This window comes from Chiroxiphia lanceolata, chromosome 17, assembly GCF_009829145.1.
Source record: "Chiroxiphia lanceolata isolate bChiLan1 chromosome 17, bChiLan1.pri, whole genome shotgun sequence".
NCBI lineage: Eukaryota > Metazoa > Chordata > Aves > Passeriformes > Pipridae > Chiroxiphia > Chiroxiphia lanceolata.
In genome coordinates, this window is record NC_045653.1 from 15,338,861 (window position 1) to 15,361,093 (window position 22,233).

Below are 22,233 nucleotides of genomic sequence, written 5' to 3' on the forward strand. Positions count from 1 at the left end.
ACTAGGTTCCTGATGAAGGGTCCCTCTCCAGCCTCCCTGGGAGGGGAGTTCCCTTCACACACGGGCCGATTGCTCTGAGGTCTCCACATAACCTTCCCCCCTCCAGGCTGAACAGCCCCAACTTTCTCAGCCTGTTTCAGGGAGAGGTGATCCGGGGGGGGTGTGGGTGTGTGTCTGTGTGTGATCCTCTTGCCCCGCGCTCAGAGCTGCTGCTGCAGTGTGTATGGGGGTGGATGCGGGGAGTCTCAATGGTCCCGGGTCACTGCGGTGTTGGATGCGGAGGGGCCCGGGTGGGTGCGGGGACAGGTATAGGGGGTCCCGGGGATCCCAGATCGGTGCGGGGTCGGTGCAGAGGTGGATGCCGGTGGTGCCGGGTCGGTCCCGGGGGCGGATGCCAGCGTTCCCGGGTGGATGCAAGTCCCGGGGGAGGGGCGGACGGGCGCCCTCCCGCGCGCGCCTCTTTGTGCGGGCGGGAGGCGCGGGGCGCATGCGCGGCCCGGCCCCGGGCGGAGGGGCGCCGTTGGCGCGAGATAGGAAAGTGCCGCCGGTGCCGCGCTCCGGCCCCGCTCCCGACCCCGGCCCGGCCCCGCCATGGCCCGCCGCACCCGCGGGTGAGTGAGCGCGGCTCCCGCCGTGCCTGGTCTCCTCGTGCCGGCTCCGCGGAACGTTCCACAGGCTCCTGCTGGCCGCCCCGTTCCCGCTCTCAGGCCGGACAGCGGGATGCGGGATGCGCGCAGGGCGGCGGCTCCGGGATCCCCGCGCTGAACGGTCCCAGGGGCTCCACCTGGGCCTGGGTTTGCTCTCTCGGAGCCCCTGGGCTGCTCCCCCGCACCGCCCGGCCGGCGCTGCCCACTCCCTTCGTCCTAGCGATCCCGGAGGTGGGGAACTGGAATGGGGGAATGGTGCCAGCCCCCCCAGATGCAAAGTCCTCCCCGAGGGACAGAGGGAGCAGAAATGAAGAGAAACGCTCCTTGCCCTGCTCTGGGCAGCATGAAAGTTACTAGCAGTCGCCAGAGCCCAAAGCTGAGGGTCTCCTTTAAACCTGGGGTGTCTGGGTGGATGTTGGGGCTCAGTGCTGGAAGGGACAGATCTGGAGTTCCGCTCTGCATGGTGGGGCTTGCTCCCTCTTCTGCGTTTTCGTCAGAGCTGGAAGTTATAATCTTCATTTTTTTATTTCTAGTGAGGACCAAGATGAGCTGCGTTACCAGGATACCGAATTGGATGTGCCAGAGCAGCGGGATGGCAGGTGCAAAGTCAAGTGGACCCAAGAAGAGGTGAGTGAGAGCCCAGAATTTGCCGAGAGAGGTGTTTTGGGGTGGGCATCTGACCTGGCACCCTGGGCTTTGGTGACTCCACCCTAGTCCTTACCTGCTGGCTATGACCCCACCTCCTGCTGTCTTGCTACTGGAGAAGACCATGTGTCTTTTATTCTGATCTGAGGTCTGAATGAGGCTCAGAGTTCAGGGGAGTTTAAAGTGCAGCCTGAAGAGCAAGAGCTCCAGCCTCTTAAGCTTAAGCACGTGAGTCCTCAGCGAGGCATCCGCTGCCTGCAGCACTCATGTGAGCAAAGAGGGATTCCAGAGGATGGATGAGGCCTCCAACAAGCTGAATTGTGCAATGGAAGTGTTCTCCTTTTTCTCTAGCAAAAACAGGGAGTACTGAAACTGTTGGAATCATGGCTTAGTCATCCTGGCTAAGAGTGTGAAATTAGTTGGGATATTCACTTCCCTCCTCCCAGTTCCTCCATCATTTTTGTTCTCTATGAAAACTACAAGATGTCCTGTCTCCCTGGGGTTTGGACACTGAGTAAGGTGGTCTTTGTGGAGAGTTCAAAGCCCTGGGCTCATGCTGGGCAGGGAATAATTTCATGCCTGTTTGCCCATCCAGAGCTCACAGACAAGGACCCCTACAACAGGCTTTTTCTGAGCTGTATGAGTACACACATTCAGGCTATAAGCAGGGATCATGGAAGAGATGCTGTAGAGCCCTGTAGAACCGAAAGACAGAAGACCACCAGGCTAGTGATGATACACTTCAACCAGTCAGCTTTCCTGGCCAGGCAAAACCAGTGGCTGAGCTGGGAGATGGACTGTCTGATCAGGGGTGCACTGGGGCTGGATAAGCAGGCCCTTGGCCACAGGGTTAGAACCAAACTGTGCTGGAACAGAGCTGAGCTCTTGTTTTGTATTCAGTGTATTAGCTTGTCCTAGTACAGAGCCCAGAACCAAAGTCTGTTCCAGTTGGCTCCGTATACTGGAATGCTGTTAAAGGCTGGTGTGAGCTGCTTTCCTCCCCTGGACACAGAATGCCAACAAAACCTTCTTGGCTGTTCAAAATATCTAGCTTGTTCTCTTGATGCCATCAGCCATGGGGTGCCTCTGGCATCTGTTCCCTCAGTATATCTGAAAGTGGGTGTCTTTGTTCTTTGCAGGATGAGCAGCTGAAGATGTTAGTAAGCCACTATGGGCAGAATGACTGGAAATTCCTGGCCAGTCACTTTCCTGTAAGTGACCCCTTGCCCAGCTGGGAATCACAGAGTTTGCATGTTGCTTCTTCTCCTTGTACTGGTTCTCTGTGTCTGTGCAGTGGGACTGTTCTGTGACAGCAGCTCCAGGCTGTGAAATGGGGCTGCTTCAGGGCAGGGAGACATTGTACAGAGGGCTTTCCAGGGTGAGTCTGTTGGAGCTGGGGTGAGAAATTGAGGTTCCTGTTCCTGTGCCCAGTGCCCTGGGTCTAGGGTCTTAGTATGTATTTTCCATGTGCTTCTGCAGGTTTTCTGTGGGACAGCCTCTGTGTATGGGGACTGCTACTGCCTTTGGAGATTTTTGGGCTTTTGGAGCCTCCAGTCTAACACAAGGCTATTCTCCTTCCTTTTCCCAGAACCGCAGTGATCAGCAGTGTCAGTACAGGTGGCTGAGAGTGTTGAATCCAGACCTGGTTAAGGGCCCTTGGACCAAAGAAGAGGACCAAAAGGTTAGTCAGGGCGAAGAGGACCAGAGTGTTTGGACTGTCTCTGTCTGAAGAGAGGGTGGAGGAGTTAGACCCTCAGATCTTGTGGTAAACTATGTGTAATTCTTCTCACTGAGGGATACCCGTGAGAGCAGCACTGTCTGACCTGCTCTGAGCAGCCTGGGCAACCATGGTTGTGATGTGCAGGAGCAGCTCTAGGCCTCTTCAGGTAAACACCTTCTCCCTTTCACACAGTACTGCCACAGTAATCTGCAGGGGAGAGAGCTGAAAAGGGAATTAATTCATCTCTGTGCTGGCAGGTCTCCACCTGACCTGGCCAGGTTGGATTCAAGAGAAAATAAAGCTGGCATTTCCTCTGCCACAGTAGGCAGGCTGGAGTGGATGTCTGGGATTGGCTGGGTAAATCATGACTTTTGTGAGCCTGTTTCTCTGCTATTTGCAGAGTGAGCTAAGAGGGGCCAACTCAGACTCGTTGTCTTGATGTACTTAAGAAAAGTTGGAATAAATTCCAACTTCTTCCAAGGTTTTCTGCTACAAAATATCATAGCCTGGCAGATTCTCTGTAACACTTTTGCTCCCTCATTTCTTTTGGTCCCATTACTTTATGTCAAGCATGTCCCAAGGGAGCTTCTCGTTATGTCCTCCCACCTTACAGCAGAGCAGTTGTTGCCTGATTTCCCCTTCCCTTTGCATTGTCCAGACTCTACCAGCCTACCCATCCTGGCCAAGATGGGATCCAGCTCTCTCCTCCCAACCCTGCACATTGCTTTGCCCCAGCTCCTTGGCCTGTGCCTCAGTTTGGCATCTTTGGCCCATTTATCTGTTCTTGACAGACAAGGGTCTGCAGTAGGGACATTTGTGCTATGCCAAGAGCACTGAACATCACCTCTCTACCTGCACTTTTCAGCTGAGCACAGCTGGCACAGCTGGTGGAAATGTACTTTGAAAACTCTTCAGCTAGGATTTTGGTAGGCTGAACATTGCAGGAAGTAGATTGTTTCATCCTGACTGTGCCCTGGACATTGTAGGGGCTCGGAACAGTTTCTGTGCCCAGAAGCATTTGCATTGAGGCTCAAGCAGAAGTGACAAAGCCCTGGGTGAAGGGGAAGAGGCAAAGTGGATGGCTCTTAAGTGAACGTGGCTTGTTTAGGCTTTGAAGGTCTCCCTGAGTGTGTGCTGGTGCTAGCAGAGCATGGACCTGCAGCCCTGGCATGTCCTGGCTGTAGCACACTGGGAAAGGGAGTAGCAGACTAGTGCAGAGCTGATAGGGACTGTTGTCATGCAGGCAGGTCTTCAGAAGCAGGGAGGGCAGAGGAGCCTTCGAGCAGGTGGGACTTGGCCTTTGCTCAGAAGTGGGCATGTTTCTCAGTCTGGGCCCCTTTGCCCCTGGTGCACCTGCCAGTCTCCACCTCATCTTCTTGAAGTGGTCATCTGCATTCACAGGTGCCCTGTGTCTGCATGGAAACAGCCTCTTACAGAAATTTGGCAGAATCATTGCTCTCATGAGGGTTGGTACACCTGACTGTCCATGCTGGATCCTTCCAGCTTTTCCTCCTAAGAGGCCCTCGTCTGCCCTTAACTAGTCCCAAGAGAGCTGAAGAGCAAAGCCTGAAGATGAGTGTATTGACCTTCCTCTCCTTTCTTCCATGTCTTTATTTCCCTCCCTCTCTCTTCGAAGGTAATTGAACTGGTTAAAAAATATGGCACCAAACAGTGGACCCTGATAGCCAAGCACCTGAAAGGGCGGTTAGGGAAGCAGTGCCGGGAACGCTGGCATAACCACCTGAACCCTGAGGTGAAGAAGTCCTCCTGGACAGAGGAGGAGGATCGTATAATTTTTGAGGCCCACAAGGTCCTGGGGAATCGCTGGGCGGAGATTGCCAAGCTGCTGCCTGGGAGGTAGGACCTCTTTGCTCACTGCTGCCTTCCCAACTGGGTGGCCCATGGAGATCCATGTGTTAGGCTCCCAGGAGTGGGCTGGGGAGTGTGTTGGAACTGTTAGCTGTGCTTTAGAGCTACTGTAAATGGTGATTTGTTTTCTTCTGCTTTTTCTGCAGGACCGACAATGCTGTGAAGAATCACTGGAACTCCACCATCAAGCGAAAGGTGGACACGGGAGGCTTTCTCAATGAAACTAAGGAGTCCAAGTCACTGTACTTGCTTGTGGAGGTGGATAACAAGGAGAGACAAAGTCAAACGACAGCTGAGAGCCAGGTACTGCACCAGCACTTGCAGCAGGCAAGTGGGTCAGTCCCCTGCTCTGCTAATGTGTTTTGGAGCTGTTCATCCACCCTTCTGCTGCCTCACGCTACCTTTGCTGTAGCCTGGTGTCTGCATAGACTGACTACCTTCTCCAGCCTTTTCCAAGAGACTGACTCTTGGGAGATCTCTCCCTCTGGGAGCTAGAGGTGTGATGGGAGCCCAAGTGTGTCATATGCTAAAGCTGTTATCTTGCCAGTCTGAGCATCAGGTCTGTCTTGGACACTGAAGGTTCTTTTGGCTTTGTTGTGCTGTTGCTGGTAGGAAAAGGAGGCTACTCTAGACAGTGTGTGTGTGGGAGCACGGTTGTGTTTCTTTCCTCTAAAAAAGGAAGCAGGGAAGGACACCAAATGATTGTGTTCATGAAGAAAGCAAGTGGTTTTCGAAGGCAGGCTCTTGGAAAACAGGAAATGCAGAACCTGTGCTACCTGTTCAGCCTACGTTCAGTTTTCTCCTGGGATACTGTTAAGAGAAATCTTCAATTAAATAGTGCTGCACTTGTTATGTTGCATGGACTCCTGCTCAGGTAGTGTATGGGACAGAGCAGTGAGGGAGAATGGGGATGTGAAACTGAATGGCAGGTAGGAAACCTGAATGTGTACAGGGACTCTTGCTCTTTGTACCCAAGACTTGATGTTGTTCCTTTGTTTTCTACTAATATCTGGACTTTCTTTGCTTGTGTGTGTGAAGAATGTCCTGCCGAACTGGCCAGTGGATATCTCTGAGATAAAAGAAGAAGATGTCAGTGATGAGGAGGTGACGGGTGTACGGGAGTTGCCCTCAGAGCTGCCAGCGGCAGAACTGGCAGAGCAGAACATGGAGGGAACTCCAGAAGAGGCAGCAGTGCCTGAGAATGCCACTTCGTTCGTCGAATCACCCTACAAATGGGTTGTTGAAGCTGCCAACTATTTGTACCCAAGTTGTGTGCCAGCCTTCAATGAAGCTCTGGACATGATTGAATCTGTAAGTAACAGTCCCTTGCTCCCCCAAGGGAGACTGATTTTATCCTTCATCTTTGAATGAACTTACCAAGTCCCCTTGCTCATCACCATGGGTGGCCTGAGGAGGGCTGGGTCTGTCATTGCCTTGCAGATTTCTACCATCTCTCTTTCAGGGCTGGATTAGTCCTTTCCAGCTCTGCTGGTATTGCTGTGGGCTTGCAGATTTCCCTAGGTGGGTGTCCTTATGCGTGGGCTCTGCTGGTGTGGGAGGCTGTAGGTTCTGGCAAATCTGATTTCAAATCCTTCTTTATTGGCCAGAGTGTCCCCAGTACTCATTTTCATAATGGTTCAGCTCATGCTTATTGGCTTTTCTTTCCTCCTGTCATGGGATGGGATGGGACAGGACTGACGGGGAATAAGCCAAGCCCATTTGTACTACGGAGGACAGACCCTTTCATGCTGGCATATGGTCACTGTTTGTTTTCAGTGGAGGTAGCTGCTCTGAAACTAGTAATTTTGGGACAGTCAAGCACTGCTGATGTCTGCTGGGTGACAGAGGCACACCAGGGTGGGAGGCTGGCTAGAATCAAGAGGGCACTTTGCTGCCACCAGAGGAAAGTGCCTCTGCAGCCCCCAGCCTGCCTGAGGAGCTTATGAGCTGATTATCCATGAAGGATCCACTTTGCCTGTGTATAGGAAGACAGCCTGTGCCCGAGGCTTAGCAGGCCATATGTGGGTCCTTGTATGGTACTGGGTGTTGGTGGGATGGAGCTGTGAAGCAGCTTATCTCTGAACTGGTTTGGTTCTGCTTTCAGCAGTGCAGAGCCCTGTGTCCAGCTCTATCGATGTGCCCAAGACTGTGGTTTGCTGTTGGGTGACAGTCACTTCATTCAGCCCCTGTCTCCAGACCTCTCCCCAGCTGCTTTTTTTGTTCCCTCTCTGGAAGGGTGCAGCTGTTTGTGCGGCTGTGCTGTGAACCGAGCTGGGAAACCAATCTTGCAGAAACAGAAAAACCTACCTGTGCACAAACAGCAGCTTTCAGCTGGGTCAGTGCCCTGGTCTGGCTTCCAGCTGTGCCTACAGCAGAGGGGAGGAGGGCTGGAGCTCTCCTAGCCAGGCTCCTTCCAAAGCTTGGTGCCATCACACACTTACTTCACCTCCTAGTTCAAATTTGCGTCTTCACCCATTGGCTGCTCAGCTTCACTCCTGGGCTGCCGCTGATGGTTTCCCTTGTGTGCAGGACCCAGACGGTGGGTGGTGTGACCTGACTCAGTTTGACCTGCCTGAGGAACCTTCTGCCGGTGGCAGCAGCAGCAACAACAGTCCCATGAGGCCAACGCTGAGTGAGGCCGCGCCGTCCCTGCCCAGCATGACCGAGTACCGCCTGGATGGCCACACCATCTCCGACCTGAGCAGGAGCAGCAAGGGAGAGCTCATCCCCATCTCCCCTCATGCTGAGGGGAGCTTTGGCACCCCACCCTCAGTGCTGATGAGGCAGAAGAAGAGGAAGATCTCCCTCTCCCCTGTCACGGAGAATGTCACCAGCACCAGTCTGTCCTTCCTTGACTCCTGCAACAGCATGACCCCCAAGGGCACCCCTGTAAAGACACTGCCCTTCTCTCCATCTCAGGTATGGGGAAACAGCAGGGCCCAGTCTGTGCTCCTCTGCCTGGACTTGGGCCTGAGCTAATAAGCGTGTTCATGCTCTGTCTTCTTGCCCTAATGTCATGTATTCTCATCAGCTCTGCCAGCTTTGAATGTCTCTCCTGCCTTGAATGAGACAGTGCCAGTGTGCAGGGTGTATCCCTTTGCTAAAACAAGCCACAGAACTGGGTTCTGGCACTGCTTGTCTTCAGTGCTGCCCTTCCTTTGGGAGCAGCAGACCACGTTTGCCTCTGGGAGTGCTTGCAGCCTCAGAAAAGCCCAGCTACACTGTGTGAGAGGCAGGGCACTGTGGAAAAGCACCACTGTGTGGATGGATCTACATGCCTGCTCATGCTGTAGAGCACACTGCTTCTGTCCCCAGGGCATTGCTGCCCCAGCTGTGGGTAGCAGAGTGGCAGCAGTGAAAATTTGCTTTCCCCGTTTGTTTGCAGTTCAATCACTCAGGCAGGCTGGGCAGCAAACACCTTGCACAGACCTCGGCGTTTCTGTGCTTGGGAAAATGCTCCTGGGCTTGTCTTTGTTGCAAAAGGGCCTTGGGGTCTTTTGACCTGTGTCGTGACTCTTACAGTGTCCACATGCTTGTGCACACGTAGTCTCCAACATGCATCACCTTAGGGCACTGTGGTGGTCAAACCCAGTAGTCTCTCATATCTGAAAGTGGTGGAGTTCTGCTTATAAAACAGAATAAAGTCTGCTGTGTTTTCCAGCACAGTTCCCACAGCAACTTTGCTCAGATTCTTTGTCTACCTGTGCCCTCCAGGCCTTTATTCCTGCAGCCCTGGATGCACATGAGAGAGCACCACAGGACAGTCCAACATGCAGGTTCAGGTTGGCCTTGAATGCAAGGCTAACAAGGACTGGGAAATCAGATCAGGATCTGAAATGTTTAACTTCGCTCAGTGTAAATGACAGGAAGGTCTGGAGTGAAGTTGAGAAGGCAATGGGCATGTCCTGCCTCTTGGGCTGAGCTTCAGCCATCAGTGAATGTCACAAACATAGCTCTTCTGTCCTGATAGATTCTTGGGCACAAACCTCATTCCTTTTTTGAGTAAAGCTGTCACTTATTAGCTGTTGTGAAGTAAAATCTTAGCAGAGATGAGGGAGTGTGTAGTCTTCTTGCAGTTTAGGCTGAAAGCAGCTCAATGCAAAACTTGTTAACTTGTACACTTTGTGTTACATGGTCTTCCCTCGTGTTTGCTAACCTGAGGTTGGAATAGACTTTTGGTGAGCTGGGATTACTGGTGCAAGGAGAGACTTCTCTCCCACACTGTAGCTGGTAGTTGTAGTTGCATCAGCTCATCCCTTATGGGAAGTAAATAACTTTTATAGGTGGGAGGCACCTTCTGGCAACTTTCACATGTGTGTCCATGTACAGAACTGTATGAGTCCGTAAGTCATCCTGGTTTATGCTGGGACAGCTGCTCAGAATGGGAGTGTTGTCCCTACTTCAGATTTCCTCTCCCTATTGAGGAAAAAGTAGTGCCTTGTGATGTGATGCTGGGATGCTTGAGACTGACTGTGTTCACTTTTTCTTTCCTGTGCTGTTCAGTTCTTAAACTTTTGGACCAAACAGGATACACTAGAACTGGAGAACCCATCCCTGACCTCCACACCTGTGTGCAGCCAGAAAGTGATTGTCACCACCCCACTGCACAGGGACAAGACCCCTCTGCCCCAGAAGAACTTAGCGTAAGTCCTTTCTTCCTCCTCTTCCCTGAGCAGAGTCCTTTTACACACAGGAGACTGGTTCAATTCAAACACACCTCTCAGTACTCGACACTACTAAGAGAGGGGCAAGGCAGGCTGGGGATTTCCTTGAATTAGTGGTTCCCTCCCAAAACAGCTCTACTCTGAGCTGCAGGGAGCAAGTGCCCAGGCTGACTGGGGCCACAGCCAAGTGTTGTGCTCAACTGCTGGGTGGATTGTTGCCTTCTGTGGGTTACAGCAGGTCTGATCCCTTCTCTTTCCCCCTCTCTGCTTTCAGGTTTGTCACACCAGATCAGACGTACGTGGTGGACAACACGCCTCATACTCCCACGCCTTTCAAAAATGCCCTGGAGAAATATGGACCAATTAGACCTCTGGTAATCATTGGGCAGGGCTGTGGCTTGCAGGTGGCAGAAGCATGATGGGGCATGGGGCAGGTTGCATCAGAGCTGTGAACCAACTCTTATCTGTGCCAGAACAAAGTGCAGTTTGGTAGTGCCAGGCTTAGATGGGAGGGGTCCTTGTCCTGATGGTCATTTCATTGTAAGTAGCCACAGGACTGTTAGTTCCTCTGGAAACCAACTAAAAATGCCAAAACCTGCCCTTGAATCAGGCTGCAGTGCTTGGATATGATGACCTCGAGGAAAAGCAAGGAAATGCTCTGCCTAGGCTTCTCTGAGGAACTGCATCTCTGAATGTGGGTGTTGTGGGGATGGCGGTTTCCAGTATCCCAGGCCTTGTGTGCATACTGGTCTGCTGATGCCACACTTGGGGTTCAGATGATAAGAGTCTCTCATGCCTAGAGATTCTGGAAATCTGTTAGGCTAGCAGAAAACTTGTCATATCTTTTCCAGCTGGGAAGTAAATTGGAAGTCATCTTTGTGTTTGTCCTCCCACTGTGGTCTCTCCTGACCCCATTATCCCTTGAGAGAAATACTCGTGAGCCTGCCCAGAATACAGACTTTGACTGCCTTGTGCTCTCTCTGCCTTTTTCACACCAGCCCCAGACTCCTCACCTGGAAGAAGACTTGAAAGAGGTGCTCCGAAGTGAAGCTGGCATCGAACTCATCATAGAGGATGAGGTGAAGCCTGAGAAACAGAAAAGGAAACAAGGGGTGAGCTGATTTTGCATCCAGTACCTGCTGCTGAGCTGCCCTCTGCTGTTAGGGGGTGTTTTGGTTGGTTTTACTCATCCTGTTGATGATGTCAAAATCTTTTTGGCCCCTTGACCGCTGTCTTTGAATCAGCAAGAGGCACTTGAGGTTAAGGCCTGCTGAAAATACTGCCAGCCATGTCCTGGTTTATGCTGAATTCAGGGCTTGCTAGGAGATGCTGTGTTGCTATCCTACTGGAGAGACCCATGGCACACTTGGAGCTTCTGGGGCACATTGGGCTCCCAAAAGGCTGTGGGCTGGTACAAAGAGTCTATTGGTTCAGTTTCTTGGTGACCTTCCTACTGAAAGGGTCTTTGTCTTCTAAACTGGTGGCTGCAGGTGCCAGGAAGAGAGCACTGGAATCTGCTGTGCCCTGTGGTGGGGAAGGCTGCAGCAATCCTTCTTTCTGAGATGCTGGGGCCATGCAGACCCAGGATGACATGGGCTTGGTGTGTACTCTGGGCCCTAAGGATGACAGTCTTCTGGGTGGATTCATGCTGACACTGTTTTTTCTATGTCCTCCAGTTGCGCAGGAGTCCCATCAGGAAGGTCCGGAAGTCTCTAGCCTTGGATATTGTGGATGAAGATACGACACAAAATCTACCTGCCCTCCCCAAGACTGTGTGTTTCAAAAGAGCCCAGGTGAGGAGTTCTGCATTCAGAGCAGGGACAGAGCTATCTCTGCTCTGAAAAAAACCCCTGTGCAAAGCAGCCTGCAGCTGCCTTTGAACAGTCCATGTGAATGTGGACGAAAGTCTGTATTTCTTCTTTCCTTATAGTTTTCCTTTTTTTTTTTTTTTCTCTTTTCAGCCTGTGAATTTCCTGTCAAGGTCCCTGAACCTTTCCTCCTCGAGCAGGAAGAACGACAGTCATTTGCTCAACAGAGCTTTCATGCAAGTGCAACCAGAGAAAATGTCCTACAGGAAAATGCCAAGCCATTTCAGGCCACCAGCACCAGTAAGCCCTGCAACCTCTGCTCTCTCAGCCAAGAGTTCAGCTGCCAGTGCAGCCCTTGTCCCTCCATGGGAGGAGAAGTGAGGGATGAAGCTCTGAACTACTGCCTAGGCACCACTACACGTTCAGGGCTGTCCCTGCACCAAGCTTGGGAGATAACAACCAGTACTGTCAAACTACAGCCTCCTTCTGTCTCTTTGCAAACCTACTTTCCTGCTGGGGCTCAAAGCCCTGTGGTTGATCAGAGCTGTGACCCACTTAGCATGTTTGGCCCTGGATTTCCTCATGGGAATTTGCACCCTACCCCAATCAGTCAGGGAATTTGGATGATTAATCTGGCTCTGAAGTAAACTTTCCTTTTCCCAGTGAGCACTCCTTGGGTGGACAGCAGTAAGCTCATCTTTTTTGTTTCTCAGGGTATGCAACTCTGAAGTGCTATATAAAGCTTAAGCACAAAGGTATTTCTCACCCCTCTGATTTTTAGGGTGTTTCTGGGTGGTGGGGAAGGCTGTGTGCCTTAGCCAGCTTAGGCTGACTTCATCCTACGTTGTCCTGAACCCACTGCAGTATGGAGCTCCATCTGACAGAGTGGCACCTTGTAGCTTGTGCTGAGATTGGTGCTGTTACAGCAACCGTTTTCCTCAGCTCTGCACAGTTGGATCCAGGTTGTGCTGGAGTCACAGCAGCCTAAAAAGGCCCTCTGGGACATAAACAGATCTCTTTAAAATCTTCACCACTTGCAGGCAGAGTGCATTAGTAGAGGGATATCCCTGCTTTGCTGAGAAATGTGGCTTAGAGAAGGGGATTTGGATCATGATTTTGCAGGTGTTTGCTTGGACCAAGTAATTGGAGCTCTCTAGTAGCTTGAATGAGGATGGAAATACCTGCTGTCCTTAGTGGGGGGGTGAAACTGCAGCTGGGGGCTCCTGTGGGGGTGGTTTCCACCCCAGAAGAGCTCAGCTGCTATGTTGTCCTCACTGAGCAGCATAGCTCAGTCTTCAGGAAGCACTGCAGTGAGGGGGGTTGCACCTGTCCCTGCATTAGAGCTGTCTTGTGGAAGCTCTTTCTTCTGAAAGATAAATACTGCTCAGCCAGAATAATTCCTTCTCCTTCCCAAAATAAACCCTTCTTAAAGACTTCCATTTCTCCTCCTGTCCTCGGCAGGGTCAAGTTGTTCCAAGAGCTAATAGATCCATATAAATAAAGCTTTGGGAGTGACTTGACGGTGGCAGTGGAGCCGTTTGTGTGGTAACAGAGTACAGATGTGCAGTGAAATCCCATTGCCCAGAGACAGCAGAGCTGTCTGAGCTGCTCCTGGGCTCTGGGGATCTATTGTCCTGGGCCGGTGGTGCTTGCAGTCAGTTACTTATGAAGGGAGCTCATCCAGCTGTGGGCTGAACCTCCATCAGCCCAAAGCCATGCCGGGGTTGTGTGGAACATTCTTACTATGAGCAAACACTGAAGCTCAAGCTCTGGTTCTCTGCAGTGCATGTAAACAGGTATTTCCAGTTTAGGGCGTTGAGTGTTTCCTGGCTGCATTTATCAGGAGATTCACAGGGGCTTTCCTGAACTGCAGAAACACTTTGTGGGTGCTCTTTCTGCATGCAGAGACTGAAGCACACCTTATTGTTGGTTATTCCTGTGTTCTGTGGGACCCTGCCGAAACTGAAGACACCTAATTGCTGTTAAGAATCGTCTTCGATCAGCTAGACCTGGGATTGAGCAGCTCCTGTAGAAATTGTACAGGAATAAACCCCAAAGCTATGCTTGAATTTCTTCCATCGCTGGAATCCCTACAGGGCTTGTGCTTTGGGGTTTTTGTCTTGAGGCAAGTAAGGAAAAGCCCTGAAAAGGTGTGTGAGTTGTCCTGAAATGGAGCACTCACCTGGAAAACTGCTGAACCGTACCCTTAGAAATTACTGCCTGACCCTGTGATGAGTAACTGGTGGTGTGCAAGTTCCTCCTGGTTGCAAGATGGGTGCTGAAGTTTGATTTCCCTTAGGTGGTAGCAGATGGTTGATAGGTCTGTTTATTTTTGCAATCTTTTTGAACACGATGTTGACAAGATGTTTGTTCTCTCCCTTAACTCTCTTGCACATATCCTTTCTTTTCCCTCTGCAGATGACGAGGGCTTGGAAAGCAGTGGCCTGTGGTGGAACCCAAGACCAACTCTTCATGCAGGAGAAAGCTCGACAGTTTTTGGGCACGTTGAAACAGAGTCACACATCAAGGACCTTAATCTTATCATGAAGGATTGTTCTGCCTCTTGATTTTATTTTTTAAAACTTTAAATAAGTGGAGGGGGAACTGCAGGAAAAAATATCCTCTGCCAGACCTTAGTGTGTGGGAGTGGATTTTTCCTTCTGTTCCCAGGTAGATTTATATTGTAACAAACTGGGCTAACTGCTGGCTAGTGTTGGGAATGCAAGCTTTGGGATCATTATCGAAAGGCAAATGAAGGTTGGAGAGATGACAGCACGACGTCTCCCTGCAAGGCCTGAGTTCTGCAAAAATAGGAGGAGGCAGTTGTGGTCCACCTTGGAGCAGCACGTGCACACTGACCTCACGGCATCCCTGGATTTCCTCTTGACTGCTCTAGTTCCTCAGGAATGGCTTTTGTGAAGGTTTCTGCGTGCCTTGTGCCTCCCTCCCAGCTTTCCCCAGGGGATGGAGTTGTCCTCCTTTGCTCAAGGAGGAGGGTGGGCATGGTGCTTTGGGGTGAACTGTGCTGGGAACTGGCCCCTTGCTCCCCGGGGGGGTGTGCTTTTTTTACTGCCATGGCTCCAGCTGGGAGTGGCGGGTGCCTCTTCCCACGACTCCTTCTTCAAATAAACAATGGTGCTCACATCCCCCTGTCCCTCTGACTTGCTCAGGGGAGGCTGTGCTGGAGTGGGGAGATGCAAAGTGCTGGTTTTCGTGTGGGATCTTTGCTCTCCTGGCAAGTTGCTGAATTCCTGTTGACTTCTCAGCATAGAAGAGAAAGAACGTTTTCCTCCCCACTCTTAGTAGTTTCATCAGCTGTTTAGAAATTTTGGCTGCTGTCACAGTGTGTTTGAGCTCTGTGTGATTGGGGTCTCTGCAGAGCTGCAGGAGTGGATGAAGGCTAGAGAGAGCAGGGGGCTGGGAAAGAGCAATAGGAGTGTGTGATGCCTTCTCTGTTCCCCTTCCTTTTGAGGCCAAAGCTGCATCCATGTAACTATTGTGTGGAAACAGTAGCAGTGTCCTGTTTTAAGATGTAGCCAAGGATGAAATGTGGCCATTGTAGTAATATATTGCCTTTTGCAATTGAAAAGGTGCTGAAGAAACAGAAGAGCAACACACCAGTTACACCAGAACAGGAAGAGGTTTTTGGGCTGTCCTTGGCCTCTGGCTGGGGTGGCTGAACAGCAAAGATGTGTGGAGGGTCTGTTCACCCCAGTGCTTTTTACCAGGGTCCCTGTCCCCAGTGCCTTGGCAGGGGGGAAAACGAGAGCAGAGCTGTATAAATTTCATTTCGGATTGTGGTTTATGTTCGAAATAGAGTCAAAAAAATCCTTGCTGACAAACTTGTTAGGAAAACCTTGGATCCTGAGAAACGAGGGAGGTTTAGAAACCCAGCTCATTTTTGCAAGCGTGGGGCGTCTATCTTGTTGCCTGATCTCCGCCGCGACCCGGACCCCCGCCCCGCGCCCGTAGCGCCGTCTCGCCGCGCCGCTTCCCGCTGTGGGGACAGGGCGGGGCGCTCGGCGGCGCCGGGCGCGGGCGGCAGGTTCGTGGGCGGCGGCAGGCACCGGCGCGGGCAGCTCCCTCTCGGGGGCAGCCCCTCCTCGCGGCGGAGGACCCCAGCCGCTCCGCGGCGCCGCCCCGTTCCGCTCCCGCTCCCGCTCCCGCTCCCGCTCCCGACCCCGACCCCGGCCCCGCCCCACTCGGTCCCGCCGTGCCCTGGAGATGCTCTCGGGGCTGCGCCGCCGCCTTCCCCCCCCCGGAAGCGACCCACGGCGGCACATCCGACGGAGATCGTCCTCGGGGTAAGCTGGGCGCGGCGGGGGGGGGGGCGGCCGCTCTTCTACCTCTCCCGCGGCCATGGGCGACTGCAGGCAGGGGAAGCGACAGGCAAGCTTCTCGCCTCTGCGGAGAAACTTGCACCTGCGTGCCGCCGGGTTCGGATGTGCCCTGGCATTGCGCACACACACACACACACACACACACACACACACACCCCCACACCCCCCGCGGTGCGGGGTCTGCGCTGCCAGGCGGCGACCGCGAGGCAGGGCCCGGCGCTCGGGGGCGGGCTGGGAAGCGGCGCCCGCGCAGAGCGAGGCGTTGGCCGGGCCGGGCCTGAAGCGCTCGGGGCCGCCGGGCAGGGCAGTGGCCGGCTGCTGGGTGCCCCGCAGAGAGAAGAGCCCGGCCCTGGGAAGGCAGCAGCCTGGGCTCGAGCTGCTCTGGACCGCTGTGGGGATGGGTTTGAAGTTTTGGGATCGCTTCTTTCTGTCCCTACCTTCCCACTGAAAACAATAACTTCAGAAGTCCTCGTCTGGACTGGTCCAGAGAAATTGTGGAGTCTCCATCCCCGGAGATGCTTAAAACGCTTTTGCTCAGGCAAAGTCGTGAGCAACCCGTTCTACCTAATCCCGCTTTTTGAGCAGCAGAGATTGGACTAGATGATCTCCAGAGGTATTGTCCAACCCCCACCGTTCTGTCCTTCTGTAAAGGAGCTTTGCACTGCCCTTTGCAACTGTAATCTGTTGATGACCTGTGTGCAGCTTGTTACACTGCAGCTTGTCACACTGAATGGCAGCCTGAATAATTTAATATTGAACTGTGATTAATCACAAGATGAAAGCTAAGATTGGCTGGTAGGAGGCAGTGTTCTTTGCTGCAGCATTTCCCACCTGAGGTAATTTTCCTTGTTCTGAAAGTGTCAAGTACAGTTGGGCAATGTACTACGTAGGAAGAAGGGAAAGAATCTCAAAAACAAATAAATGAACAAAAAAAACCCCTTTATATTTGCTTGTGCAAGAAGAAGATTGTTCTTCCACTCAACCAGGTTTTGAGAGGACAAATTAATTGTTTCTCTGACAACACTATACATTGGAGGCTGTTAATGATCCCGTAGTCTGTGCTAAAGGTTTCAGCTGATTGTGTTTGTCATCAGCTTTTACTAAAGAAAAAGCAAGCCTTCTTGGCTGTGTGGATATTCCAGGAACGAAACGATTCCATTCATGTAGATAATGATAACAGAGCCAAACCAAAAATATTGTAAGTGTCCTATGTGGAACAATATACAGAATTTCAAAAGGGATTGTAGTGGTCCCATATACAGAACTAACATACTTCCTGTTCCTTATTTGCTGATCAGGTCATATTTATCTGCCTGTCAGGACTGTTGGAGCGCTGGATGGAGAGCAGGTCATATGAAGAGGATTACGGAGTAAAAGGCAGCTTGTACTGAAGTGCAGGGAAAGTATAAATATTTATATATATTGGCACAGTGCCTAGCCTTAATGCTTAAAATCCTTTGGAGAGCTGTCTGCATATTTACTGTATTAATGATCAAATGCAAGGCTGTGTTGGGAAAGGTCTTCCATTTGGAAGTCAGTAGTTGAGACTGTCTTGCCTATGAAAAAGAGGGAGAATTTTCATTAGAGGATGTAGGATTCTGGCTGGTAATAGTCTTAGTTCGAGGTATTTTTAGAGAATTGATTTAACGCAAGCAGAACAAATGGCCAGAAGTGTAATGAGAGACAAGTTGACATTAGAAAGTAGATGTGCATTTTGAATGTATTATCATAGCAACTGATTAAATTCTCCCTCTCTTGCTGTTCTGGGGACCTTTTAAATGTGCTTTGGCTAAATAAAAAGTATTAGACTGTTTCAGAGCCAAAAGGTCGGTTCTTGTTGTCTCTTTTGCACTTTAATTCTAGTACGCTGATACTTGCTAACCGCTTATAACCCTAGATGCAGAATGAGAACTTGGGTTATTAACAGTAAACAAGTCAACAGCAGAAAGACTTGACCTTTCTTTTGAATTGCCCTACAGTGTTAAAAAATACCAAACAAACCTCCTTCCCCAAAGAAACACCCCCCAAAATACCCCAACAACTCACCAAACAGAAAATCACCGGCAACCAAAAAGCAGAAGTAACAAACATGAACAGCAAGCGGAGGAAGAGTTTGAAAGCGGGATGGACAGAAGCAGAAGTGTTACTGCCCACTCTTAGGCCACTGTGCTGATTCAATGGGTGTTGTTAGGTTTAGATTAGTAGTTCCTTGTTGTTGGGTTTTTCGGTGGTGTTGATTTTTTTGTTGTCGATGTGGGGGATTGTTCGTTTGTTTGGTTTTAATTTGGTTTTTTTTTTTTCTGTATTAAAAATCTGGCTCAGTTACTCTCTAGTTCTGGTGTGTTTTCTTTTCCAGGTGGTTGGTGTTTCTGCAGTGTTTGGCACAGGACCGGGTGAGTTTTTTACCCAGCTTTCTAAAGCTGTAGATGAATAGGAGAGGGAAGGGGATGACTTCTGGTCCGCGACCCAGTGACCACTTCCTGAAGGTCCTGATTCATGAGTCTGCTCCTTTGATTTGAAGGAGTGTACAGTTGCCATAGCCAAGGTAGCCTAGGGTGTCCAGTATCAGCATAAAAAGCAGCAGTAAAAAGGAACTATTCAGAGATGAATTTTTGTGCTGTTCCGTGAAAAAGTAAAAGCTATCTGTGCCAGCAAGTCTGTGAAGTAATTTTTTTCTTGTAATTCCATACCAAGTTTTGAATTGTTGCTGTTTTAATGAAGTATGTTCATTGATTTTGCATCCGTTGGTTTCAGAATCCAAATCTGGGGAGAAAAGTACTGTTAGTCTTTCTGAAATGTCTCTCAAACATGAAAGCCTAGAGAAAACTTTTTTTTTTGAGTAAAAAGAAGCCTCCAGGATGATCCTTATGCAATACAGATCATGTGTTTTTCAGACTGAACGCACTCCCTTTATTCACCTTTTCAGAGAGTATCGTCCACAATACGAGCGCCCGAGAAAAACACTGGTAAGTGGTTTTAGCTGGTTTACACCTGAACAGTGTATCTTGGGTCACTTTTATGCACACAATTGCCTTTATGTTGAGAGGGTCTAACATTTCATTTACTAGTCGTACTCACTGTGGGAAAACTCCTGTCCTGAAGGAGTCCACCGTTTGCCTTTTTTTTCCTAGATGTGCTGGAGCATATCTTTACAAAGATAAAGATTTTGCAAAACAGATGTTGCTCACTGTTTTAGTGCTAATATTTGAGCTAATTGTGTGAAAATGATTGGGAAATAAGATTGTGTCTTCCATTCAGATGGATAGAGAGTTCTTAAAAATAAATTTCCAAAGGGATTTGTTGAGACTATCCCTGTACCTTCCTGCACCGGTGAAGAGTACTAGTTTGACTTAGTAAGAAAGACTGAATTGCAGTGCCAAAATCAGTAGCTCTGCTCACCTTGAGTTCTGGCTGTCCAAAGGACAGTTCTCTGCAGGCACAGCTACACCGAGTTTGGCTTCCCGGCGCTGCTGAACAGGTCCTAGAATCCCACCTGACCGGAGGTTGCTTTCCACGCTTAGTCAGAAGTTCTGTGTAACCTCAGTTGAAATGTAAGACCTGCACAGTGACTTCTGCTCTCTGACTGGGGGACAGGCTGCTGGGTTTGGGTGAGGTTTCTCTTCTCCCGATGTTTTAAATGTTCTCAGAATCCACATGTAAATCTTTATCTACGGGAGAAAGCTCAAAATAAACAAAAGAGAGAGCAGCTGGAACACTTGTGGAAGGACATGGGCAGCGTGTGTGTGCAGGGCAGCACACTGGCAGGTACCTCCCCAGGAGGATCAAGTTTACTGCAGAAGTTTTCTGAAGAGTTTGCCTTGTGAAGTAGTACAGTGCTTCTTTGTCCTCACAGCAGAAGTGTGAAAGCAGCTCCGTGTTAGAGGAGCGGGGCTTTAGTTGCTGTGGGATTGGTCACACTTAGCTCTTCCTGTGTCAGTCACAGGTTTGGAAGAAACCCCGCTGAGAGTAGCTAAAGCAGTGGACCTACTAGAAATAATGAAATACTTTAGAAAAGGCGAAACAGTCAGCTCAGAATAGGAGAAAGCTCTGCTGTTGGCTGCGCTGTTCCTTAGATGAGGCGAGTAGGTGCTGATGGAGTCTGTCCTGTGTCTGGGATCCACAAGCAGCTTTCTGTCCCCTTAGAGCAGGTGTTCTGTCTGCACAGAAACACAGCAATGAAGTTGTCAGTGCACACGCTCCCTTACCTTTAGCAAGCTGGTTTGTCTACAGCCGTTTCTGTTCCCTTCAAGGACCTGATGCTTCTGCAATGGGTCCCTCTGAGCTAATTCTAACACGGGGAGCTCTCGATGAAGAGCAAGAAGACAGGGAGAGTGACGCTGATGGCATTGACCATGAAGGTAAGGGAATGAGGTCTAAAAGCTGCCTCTCAAGAAATCCCCTCTATATTTCATGACCTGGATGGACTGTAAGGAGAGCCTAGCAAACAAGCAAACATTCAGTCACCTGACGTGTCAGAATCTGTAGCAGAAGCTCCGCTGCAATGGTCAGTGCAGGGATATCACTCTGTAAGCTTTGTGAAAGTTCAATTGTAAATTTTCTATTCGAGTAATTAATAGGTGTATAACACACATAAACCAGAGAACTCGTTAGGCTTGGGGCATGCAGTGACCTCTGAACCTGATTGATGCACAGATGTGTCCATCATCTTTTTGGCCTTACAGTTTGTGGCCCTGGCTCTCTTCCCTTTTCCTGTGACTGTGGTCTTGGAGCAATCTTCTAAGTTGTTACAGTGTGATTTTTCTCTTCTATAGCTCACAGACTTAATCTTCCTTCTTTCCCTGTTCCGCTGATGGGTAGGATCACTTATTTCCTTTGCCCTGTAATGTAGTTGAAGATGGAATAGACTTTCTATGTTGCTTTGGCTATCCTGATTCTAACTTTTTTTCAGAACCACAAGTAGAACAAGTACTGAAATAGCGCTGAACTTCGGCAGCAGCGAGGACTGCGCAGGAGAAGGAGGCTGGGCAGCGGGCCTGGGGCGGGCAGGGGGATGGGGGTGGGGGCGGGCACTTAAAGGATTTCGGCCGGGGAGCTGATCTCAGCCAGCACCCAGTCGGGGCAGTCTGAGTCCCCGTAGAAGCACAACTGCTGCGTGGGGAGAGGCGGTCAGAGGCGCACTGCCGCTCTGCGTCCTGCCCGCTCCCCGCCGCCGACTCCCGGCCCACCAGGTCGCCGCTGCTCCCCGGTCCCCCATGCCGCACAGTCCGCCTTCGCGCCCCGGAAGCGCCCCGTGTGCCGGTGGGGGGCTCCCCGAGGGGCTCTGCAGGGGCCTTGGGGCCGGGACCCCGGGGGTGCAGCCCGACCAAGGGGCGGGGCAGAGGACGGGGTCCCGGGGACGGGACCCGGGACGGCCACGGACCCGCGGGAAGGGCCCCTCCGACACGGCCCTAGTCCCTCCTCCCGACCACCCGAGCACCTCCCGCCACCCCCGGCCCCGGCCCCGGCCCCGCGGGCTCCAAGCCCCGCCAATCCGGGCCCGAGGCAGCGTCTGGCCCGCCAATCCCGGCCCGCCTTCCTCGGCGCCGTCCAATCACAGCCCGCCTTTTCAATCCGGCAGCGGTCCCGCAAGCTCTGCCCGCTCAGCCGCGGCGCGGCCCCTCCGCGCGGCCCCGTCCCCCCGTTCCCCTCAGGTGCCGCTGGGACCGCGGAAGGGCGGTGGGAGCTCCGCAATCACGTCCCGTCCGGGAGCTCTCCCAGGAGAAGGGGAGGGAGGCGGGGAGCGGGCGGGAGGGGCTCCGGGAGCGGGGCCTGCGGGGCTAGCGGGGTTCTCGGGAACCGGCGGGCGGGGATTGGCTGGGCTGGCACGAGGGGGCGGGGCTGTGCGGGCCGCGGGCTATAAATGGCGGGGAGGGGGCGCGGGGGGGGGCAGTTCGGCGGCGGAGGTGGAAACGGCGCTGGAGCGGCGGGAGCCGGGGCGAGATCGGCGGTGAGCTGGGGCGGGGCTCCCGCGGCTGCCGCTCCAGGCACGTAGCCTGGCTCGGGCACAGGAGCCGCTCTCTCCGGGAGGTTCTGGCTCCCGCCGTGCAGGTCCGATCCCGGCCCGCCACTCCCAGCCCGCTTTTCTCCGCTCCGTCCAATCGTAGCCCGCCCTTTCAATGGGGCCGCGGTCCCGTAAGCTGTGCCCGCTCAGCCGCGCCGCGGCGCGCCCCCCTTCCCCACGTTCCCCTCAGGCGCGGGTGCCACAGCTCCGCGCTCACGTCCCGTCTGGGAGTTCTTCCGGGAGGCGGGGAGGGGGCGGGAGCGGTGGCGGCCCTTTCAATGGGGCCGCGGTCGAGCAAGCTCTGCCCGCTCAGCTGCGGCGCGGAGCCGCCCCCCTCTCCACCTCGCCCCCCCCGCGTTCCCCTCAGGCGCCGGTCTCGCCGCCTTTGCTTCGGGATCCGCCGGAGCCGCGCCTGCGCTGCCGCGGTGCCCGCAGGCGCTGTTGAAAGGGCGGGTGGGAGGCCCGCGGTCCCGTCCCGTCCCGGAGTTCTCCCGGCAGAAGGGGAGGGAGGCGGGGAGCGGGGCGTGAGGGGACAGCGG

The 22,233-nt window shown here is 52.3% G+C and overlaps 1 protein-coding gene and 1 long non-coding RNA gene across 3 annotated transcripts; both read left to right on the forward strand.

Annotated features, from left to right (window-relative positions):
- The first annotated feature begins 513 nt into the window (after positions 1-513).
- MYBL2 (MYB proto-oncogene like 2) lies at positions 514-14,798 on the forward strand. The gene is made up of 14 exons (XM_032705132.1): positions 514-611; positions 1,181-1,274; positions 2,432-2,503; positions 2,881-2,973; positions 4,649-4,869; positions 5,028-5,184; positions 5,920-6,192; positions 7,411-7,800; positions 9,385-9,524; positions 9,820-9,919; positions 10,544-10,657; positions 11,222-11,338; positions 11,507-11,653; positions 13,772-14,798. The coding sequence occupies exons 1-14, from the start codon at positions 592-594 to the stop codon at positions 13,898-13,900; spliced, it is 2,067 nt and encodes a 688-aa protein (XP_032561023.1). The 5' UTR covers positions 514-591; the 3' UTR covers positions 13,901-14,798.
- Positions 14,799-16,356: 1,558 nt separating this feature from the next.
- LOC116795425 lies at positions 16,357-20,579 on the forward strand. Of its 2 annotated transcripts, XR_004360051.1 has the most exons (3): positions 16,357-18,086; positions 18,620-18,659; positions 19,944-20,579. It is a non-coding gene; the product is annotated as an uncharacterized LOC116795425 (long non-coding RNA). The 2 variants fall into 2 exon arrangements; XR_004360050.1 differs by lacking the exons at positions 16,357-18,086; positions 18,620-18,659 and adding an exon at positions 19,021-19,458.
- The last annotated feature ends 1,654 nt before the right edge of the window (positions 20,580-22,233 follow it).